Source organism: Elephantulus edwardii, unplaced genomic scaffold, assembly GCF_000299155.1.
Source record: "Elephantulus edwardii isolate Elephantulus edwardi_28Jun2011 unplaced genomic scaffold, EleEdw1.0 scaffold00125, whole genome shotgun sequence".
NCBI lineage: Eukaryota > Metazoa > Chordata > Mammalia > Macroscelidea > Macroscelididae > Elephantulus > Elephantulus edwardii.
Window position 1 is genome coordinate 3,882,928 of NW_006399875.1, and position 9,119 is coordinate 3,892,046.

General features: G+C 40.3%; 1 protein-coding gene across 1 annotated transcript; it reads left to right on the forward strand.

Moving 5' to 3' along the window:
- Window positions 1-342, forward strand: LOC102845331 (40S ribosomal protein S15a-like). Its single transcript, XM_006893176.1, has one exon. It carries the CDS (start codon window positions 1-3, stop codon window positions 340-342), a length of 342 nt encoding a protein of 113 aa, XP_006893238.1.
- Window positions 343-9,119: the final 8,777 nt, after the last annotated feature.

Sequence of the window (9,119 nt, forward strand, 5' to 3'; positions counted from 1 at the left end):
ATGGTGCACATGAACGTCCTGGCTGACGCTCTCAAGAGCATCAACAATGCCGAGAGGAGAGGCAAGCTCCAGGTTCTCATCAGGCTGTGCTCCAAAGTCATCTTTCGGTTCCTGACCGTGATTATGAAGCATGGTTACACTGGAGAATTTGAAATCATTGATGATCACAGAATGGGGAAAATTGTTGTCAGCCTCACAGGCAGGTTAAACAAGTGTGGCCTTATCAGCTCCAGATTTGATGTGCAGCTCAAAGATCTAGAAAAGTGGCAGAATAATCTGCTCCCATCCCGTCAGTTAGGTTTCATTGTACGGACAACCTCAGGTGGCATCACGGACCACTAGGAAGCAAGACGAAAACACACAGGAGGAGAAATCCTGGGATTCTTTTTCTAGAGATGTAATGAACAGTGCGCTAATAAAATTACACAATGGACTTTAAAAAAGGGGGGGAGGGGAAGATCCAGTATGATAAGTAATGTAAAAGAAACCAGTAAGTAAACCAGTATAAAATAAAAATTTTACATTACAATAAAACTTCAAGACCTACATAGTTGATCCATTTCTAAATATTTCTTCTCGATAACTAATAACTCATTATTAAGAGTTTCTTTATATAAATTAAATTTCTGATATACAAATTTAAATTGATGTGTTCGGTAAATATTAATCATCATATCCCAAACTGCTAAAAAAACCACATTCATAATCTGTGTGTGAAAGAGTTAATATAGTAGACCTGAAACTAGTGACTTTGAAAAGGTCACCTTGTAAGATCTTTTAATGTGGGGAGGTCCTCAGAAATTCTTATACTATATAAATGGCTCACCCTTCCTAAACTCTTTGGGCAAACGGATTGGTCTATGCTGAGCCCTTGCTTTCCTCTCTAGAGCGTGGCATTTTGGTATGGAGCAGGCAGGATGTGCCTGTGTTATCAGGCCCCAGTAAAAACCCATGTGGTGCCCTGTAAGGTACTTCCTGGTAGACAGCATTCCACAGATTGTTATAATCACTGCTGGAGAAGACTCTAGAAGCTTGTGCTCGGCTTCCTTTGACTTTCTCCCATGACTCTGGAAGCAATGGCTTAGAAGAAGCTGGACCAAAGATCAGAAATGTACAAGGTGAATGATTCCAGAAGAAGCAAGCCTGATATAGTGCTGTAGTGACCCCAAGTGAAACAGACAAAACATTACTCGATCTTGAGACGTTATGATAGCGATTGGTTTGCTCACGTCCACTACTGCTGTGTTTTGAGTGTCTTATAATGCCCGGGGACTTATCTTCCAGAATTAACCATTCAATGATTTTTTTGGGCTTTCATTCACTCATTTTTAGAAGGAGATCATTAGTCTTTCTTCATAATCTATCTATTGTGCTCTGCTGGAACTTTCCCACCTTGCTAGTATTTGAAATGCCAGTGGCAAAGCTTCCACTTTCCTACGAACATACAAGTCACCACAGTACAGAAAACTGAGAGATGAGGGCTGCAGCACAATGCTAGAGCCGATAGATGAACCTAGGATCATTCACAAATATTACGAGGTCTGAGTTCACTCTATCCCATGTAGATTGTGCGTGTTTTACATCAACTCTTTTACGTTACAACTTCATGTGAAAGGAATGTGCACTCTAGCGATTGTTCTGTTTGAAATATGCTTTGTGCAGAGTGACAGGCTTGGCGAGGACAGGAACTGTGATTCCCCAAATCAGATGTATACGAGGAACCCATCTGGGGAGCTTGTGAAAACGCAAGTTAGAGTTCAGAAGTTTTGAGCATGCACTGAGATTCTGCATTTCTAGCAAGCTCTGTTTGGGTGAGAGGTGTACTGTGGATCTGTGGACTACACTTGGAGAATGAAGAAAGTATGAGATACTGAAATGTCTCTACTTTTCTGTTTTGCTAGCACTTGGATTCTGACATGATGGCTCCTGCTGAGTTGAGGAGTTTGGGAGATACTGGTGCAATGTTGTAAATAACGAGACAAATGAACTCACAATCCCTGCAGAGAGAAAAAGAATACTTCTCTGTACCCACACCAGCTTTGAAGAAAGGAGAGCCTTATTCTTCTTTGCATGTGCCTGAAACGGCTGAATGCCAATCACTATTATCGATTTGACCTCCCAGGACCATAGGCTTTAGACCATGTGAGGTTAGAGAGCACATTTTTCTGTTGACTTATACCCATCCAAGCTTCCTTGGCATATGAGGCTTTTAGTATACTTCATTGAATGATGAAGTTAACTCAGCATCATATGTACTTTGTATTGTTTAGACAATCATTCCTTGAAAGTATGACTTTGGGACAGAGAATCATCTCTCTTGGTGAACTGTGGCCCATTACAGACTCCCCATCATCACCTTTATTGTCTAAGAGGTGCCGTATTCCTGGCCCCCAGCATTCAGGACTGGGCTGGCTTCATTCCCTCAGCTGTGCTTTGGTTGTTTACTTCTGGATGCCTGAACGTGTTGTTTCAATCCTTGATCTAAACCTTGGGAATATCCCTGGCAAAAAGAGGAAGATGATATGCCAGCCAAGACGGGAAGGGCTCCAAGATTTCAGGAACAATTCTCTAATCATGGACAGATGTTGATTCTGAAGGGAAGTGATTTACTTCATTCTAAGTCTTGTCTTGTGAAACCGGAAAGGTCTGAAACCGCTGCAGAAGGTTAATTTTCTAGCACGATTTGATTGAGGTGCCCTTTTTTATGCCCTCTGAGTGTTTTCACAGTATATACTAATGAACTGATTCTGAACACCTTATGAGCGAGAAGGCAATTACTTGCTGTAGTCAAGAGGCTGGAGAGCTCTTCCCAAGGAGAAACACAGCAAGGGCTCTCAATCACCCTGAAGTCCTGGGCTTTTCTTTACCAATTAGATGTAGACACCTGCTTGATCTTTAAGGGAAAGAACAACACACCCCAAACCACAGCATCATATGACACTAATGTCCTGTTCACTCCCCTTTCTTCTATCTTCAGCATCTCAAGGGCATTATTGTGAGCCGTGGATATGTGTTCCTGTAAGCCATGGGACGCTGTGATTTCTTAGTTATGTCTTCAACCTCATGGGAATCATTCTTGAAGTAAATTTTTGAAGAAAATAAAAATTGCCTGTAATAAAATAAATTTGATCACAATCGAAAAATGTTTTAAGCTATACATATGTTTTCTTTTAGCTTACTTTAAAATGCGACTGTAATATAAAAGTGTATTGTGATATTATATCTATTTATTTACTTTAATATAAAACTTCATTGTGTGTATATTTGTTGTTGTTATTGTTGTTGATTGCCTTTGAGTCTAGCACAACTCATAGCAATACTATGAAGAAAAGGTTTGAAGCCTCTCTACAACTATTGACATTTATCAAAGTTCATAGAGTTCCTGGAGGCATGTTATTTTGGAAGTGGATGCCACTCCTGCTTCCAAACTTGTCATAGTATATTACTGTTGTTATGTGCCCCTGAGTCACCTGCAATGTATAGCGAGCGACCCTATGTACAGCAGCTCTGAACTCTTCCCTGTCCAGAGCCAGTCTCACTGACTCCAATACACCATCTCCCATCACCCCAGTTACTCTATCAATACATCTCATCCGGGGTCTCCCTCTCCTGCGCTGTCCGTCCACACTTCCGAGTGTGATGTCCTTCTCCAAGGATCAATCTTCCTGGTCACATGCCCAAAGTAAGTGAGGCAGAGCTTCAAAATCCTACCCTCCAAGGAGAGACTTGGTTTTGCCCTCTTCAAGACAGATATATTTGTTTTCTTGGCAGTCCAAGGTATGTTCAAGACTCTTCTCCAGCACCACAACTCGAAGGCATCTATTCCTCTTCTGTCATCCTTAGTCATTGTGCAACTCTCATAGATTTAATTTTATAATTAATTTTTATGGTCCTGACACAGACATATCTGTAATTCACGTGTATCTTTACTTATTACTATCACAATCTCATGTCTGGAAATATACTACTCTTTCTAGACATTTTCTCCCCCCTGACTATACACGCCCCAGCCACAAGAGGCTTCACACATGTTGTGAAATAGGCCCGTTATGGTTCTGTTCCTTAAGTGGGAATTATTACAATAAGAAATATCTGTCGTAAAGAGGAATAAAAAGGAAGTGATAAAAATGATCCATGCTGCTTTATTATATATTGATTTAAATAGTGGTTATTACTGAGGATCAAATAAAAATGCACATGAAGAGCCTTATAAAATAAACACTTACACCTGCTCACGAATATATTCACTGGCTGGACGTGCAGGAGTGCATCCAGGTTGATAATCCCATCCATGAGTCTACAGCACAGAATAGCTATCATCTCAGCATGTTCCCAAATTATTGAGAGTAGGAGAGATTGGTGTCCAGAGGGTATCATCAGCCAATCCAAAGACAATACATCCAGAGTTAAAGCTGTTGATGTTGGTAGATGTTGTTGAATCAAGTACAACTCATAGTGATGCTATGAACAACAGTTGTGGACTCTGTCCCATCCTGTGCCGTCCTCACAATCTCTGAAACACCTGAGCCTTTTCTGAAGTCAGTGTGTTAATCCACCTAACTAAGGATCTTCCTCTTTTCCGCCATCCCTCTGCCCTCCCACTGAATAGCCTCTGCTAGTAACATGCACAAAATATGTGAGATGTAGGCTTGTCATCTTGTCTCCAAGGAGCAGAATGGAGGTAAAGCCAGGGGAGCAAAAGCTCTGAGATTCCAAGAACAGTGAGTCAACAACTCAATAGTCATCTACCAATGACTGTGTCCCGATTTATGAGATGCTCAATATCAAAGTTATCCATTCATTACACCACTGGAAATACAAGAGCATTGACTACTTGTTTCTTTATGGTAGTGAATATTCTGGCTTTTGTGGGACTTGGCTTATTAATTTATCTAGAAAATTTCATATGGAATATGAAGGAAAATATACATTTTCCCCCCGAAAGTCCAAATGTGGTCCATCGCAAATTTGCTCAGACCTCTTGTGACCTATGTGAACAGCACACCACTTTTCAAAGGCATCAATTCTTCTGTCATCCTTATTCAATAAAGAAATAGAAGGTTCTATTTCCCTCACATTTGTTTTGGTTCTTAGGGGGTTGTTTTACTTCTATCCTGACTCATCCTTATGTGTAACTAAAGGAAACACTGCCCAGTCCTATGTTGTTCTCACAACCATCACTGTATTGGAGCCCATTCTTCCAGCCACAGTGTTAGGCTCTCTTGCTGAGGACTTCTCTATACCAGTGGAAAAGAGAATGCTGAAGACTCACATGATTTTTGAATTTCAAACTTAGTTGTTTGTCTTACATCAGGACCACAATTCTAGATGTTTAATGACTATTTTATATTTATTATTTTTATATTAAACCTATTAGAACATTCCTCATGAAAATTTCATGGTGTGCAGTTATTGTGTGTTGTCGAGTTGCACACAACCCATAGCTGACCATCCAGTGGCTGTTTAAAGGCAGTAAATCGCCCAGGAAGAGATTTCTCATCCTTTTCCTGTGGGGCTGCTGGTAGAGTCCTAAGAAGCAATGCCAAATATTTTTAATTTAAAATTCTGGAAAGAAAATCTCAACTAAAAAAATGGATTCATTTAATTGCAATGTGGGAATGAAGTTATTTTGGTAATTATGGCTCAAAAAAAAAGCAGAGAAATATTGATAATTTAGATTACAAAAAATTAACTTTCTGTCAAGAAAAACAGTATCAAGCAATGCAAATGAGAAATGGAATCTGAAAGGAGAAACAGTGTAGGCAAAATCTCCAAGATACCAAACTTGGTACCATTGAGTTAATTCCAAGACATGGCAAACTCTCAAGCTGGCTTCAGAGACTGTAAATACTTCGACGAAAGATGACTCATCGCCCCTACTTGTGATTCAGAGCCTCGAAAATCCAATGGAGGGTCAGTTATGAGTCTGTTTCTGCTTAACAGTAATGAATTGGGTTATGGATTGCACTGTGTCAAACAAAAAATAAGCGCTGATTTTCAGACGCCTGTGTCAGTGAAAATCACCTTGCTTAGAGAAAGAGTTTTTCTTTTTTGGGTGAAACAAAGTAGTGTCGTGCTTGTTATGGTGGTTGGGTGTTGTAGAATTGATTCTGATTCATAGAGAGTGTTTGTGAACAGAAGGGAATAATGTTCTTGTCTTCACAATCATTCCTGCATTTGCTTCTGTTGTTGCTGCTACTATTCAGTCCCTCTTATCTTCATCTTTTTCTGAGCCATTTACTTTTCCAAGAGTGATTTTCTTATCCAGGTACAGGTTCACCCTGTTAGCATGTTAAAATAGAAGAAAACCTCACAGTTGAAGAAGGACATCGTGCTTGGAAAGGTCGAAGGTCTGTGAGGGAGAGGAAGACCTTCAATCAGGAGGATTGACACAGTGACGGCCGCAATGGGCTCTAGTGTGTTAGAGATTGTGAGGAGGACACAGAAGAGGACAGGGCTCAGATCTGTTGTTCAAAAGGTCGTTGTGAGTCTTACTTGACTCAACAGCACCTAACAACAAACACCAAGGAAGCCAAAAGAACAGACAGATCTTCTAATTTATTTTTTTTCACAGTCTGATTTTGGGTTGCATACAAAATCTGTATACACAGTGATTCATTTATGTACACTGTGTTTCACACCTCCCTTCATTTGTGTTTTCAAGTGGTCATTCCTATATATTGTGTTTTAGAAAATTAATCACCATTGAGCTATGCTTACGATATCTTATCTATTCAAATCTCCTTGAAATCTTTCCTAATTCCTTCACCCTTCCATCTGTTCACCAAACTCTGTTATCCAAATGATTTCCCCACCTCCCCACACAATACGCCTCTACCCTCTTCCCCTTTTGGACTTTAATACTTGGAGAAGGTAGAGCCAGAGGCAAAGATGAAAAAAGCTTTGTTTCACACACTTTGGGCATGCCATTAGGAGTGGTTATTCATTAGAGGGGGACATCATGCTTGAGAAGGTGGAGGGACAGCAAAAGAGGAAGAACTTCAACTGGATGGATTGACACAGTGACTGCAGCAACAGACTTGAGTGTGTCAGAGATTGTGAGGACGGCACAGAACATGACAGGGTTCAGACCTGCTCTTCGTAGGGTTGCTATGAGTCATACTCAACTCAACAGCACCTAACAACAACATCAGGATTTCATTTGGCTTGAATTCCCCATCAATGTCCATAGAAACAGCAGTCAAGAAATCAAATAACTTACTGCTTTGGACAGATTTTCCATCAATTTAACCATATATCATTTTGATAAATAAAGGTACTCCTGACCCAGGCCATATCACATATGTATTAAAAATCTGAGTAATGAATAAGTTGTTGTTTTTTGTGCCATCAAATTGTCTGCAACTAAAAGTGACCTTGTGCACAATAAGCCCTGAACCCTGTCCTATCCTGAGCCAGACTCACTAACACACTTAAACCCATTATCCCAGTCACTCTATCTATCAGTCCATCTCATCTGGGGTCTTTCCCTCTTGCGCTGTCCCTCCACCCTTCCAAACATGATGTCCTTCTCCAAGGACTGGGGCCCCTCTGGCAAGATGTCCAAAGTATGTGACGTGCAGCTTCAAAATACTTTCCTCTAAGGAGAAACTTTGTTTTGCCCTCTCTAGGGCATACCTCTGTTTGTTCTGTTGGCATTTCATGTAAAGTTCAACACTCTTCTCTAGCACCACAGCTCAAAGGCATTGCTCTTTCATCTGTCATCCTCAGTCATACTCTCTGATGCATAACACATAATTAGAAAGACCATGTCCTGGGTTGAATAAGATTTGATGCACCCCATGACAGTTACAGTATTTACAAAGAATATGGCTTTATTTATGGAATTCCAGAAGAACAAAAAATTTTCTCTTTTTTAAAAAAAATTATTTTTATTATTTTATTATTTTGTGTGTGTGTACCGTCAAATCAGATCTGACTGGTACAGGAGGAGATTGTCCCTCCTTTCCCGGCAGAGCATCTGGTGGATTTGAACCATGCACCTCTGGGATTGCAGTGCAGCTTCTTGCCACTAGGCCACCAGAGCTCCTCTAAAATTCTCTCTTAAGAAGTACAACTAAATGTTCTTCAAATGCAAGGATGGTAAGACTTCACCTCACATACTTTGGACATAGCCAGGTATGTTGATTCTCAGTCTTTTAAATTACAAAAAGCGATAAGACAAAAAGATGAATGCAGAGACACATACACAGAAATCAAGGAATGCAAGGAACTCTTGGAGCTACTGATAAAGAAGTGCCTTCCCAAGAAGTCAATGCCTTCATTTATTTGGATTTCAAGTGTTAAAAATATGTTTTTTTGAAGTCACCAACAAGAGTAGTGCAGCAGTAGGTAGTTAAGATATTGTTGTTGCTGTTTCTATGTGCCGTTGAATTGCCCGAGACACATAGTAACTCTACGTACAGCAGCTCTGAACCCGTCCCTGTTCTGAGCCAATCTCACTAATTCAGGCACACCAACCCCCATTGCCCCAGTAACTGTATCAATTCATCTCATCTGGGGTTTCCCTCTCCTGTGCTGTCCGTCTACCCTTACAAGCATGATATCCTCCAAGGACCAATCTCTCCTGGCTACATACCCAAAGTAAGTGGGGCGTATCTCCAAAATCCCAGCCTCCAAGGAGAGACTTGATTTCACCCTCTCCAAGACAGACCTATTTGTTCTCTTCACAGTCCATGGAGTGTTCAAGATTCTTCTCCAGCACCCCAACTTGAAGGCATATATTCTTCTTCTGCCATTCTTAATCATTGTCCAGCTCTCTAAAGCATAACAAGTAATTGTGAAGACCATGGCCTGGATTAGGTGTACCTTATTATTAACCACTAATAAATTTTAAAAACTGAATAAATCACTGTGCAATGTTAATTTTCTCATAGTTAAAAAAGTGATTTCTAGATCCATTTTGAAGTACAACACTGTGAGTGAGAGGATTATATCCATACACTTACAAGGAAGTCCACTGAATGCCACTATCATTCAGCTATATGCACCAACAAAAAGAGCCAAAGAAGAAGAAATAGATGATTTCTACCAACGTTTACAGTCGGAGATAGATCGAACATGCAATCAAGATGCATTGATAATAATGGGTGACTGGA

What these genes read in the sequence shown, in the direction of transcription:
- LOC102845331 (XM_006893176.1), top strand. Translation starts at nt 1, where the DNA reads ATGGTGCACATGAACGTCCTGGCTGACGCTCTCAAGAGCATCAACAAT.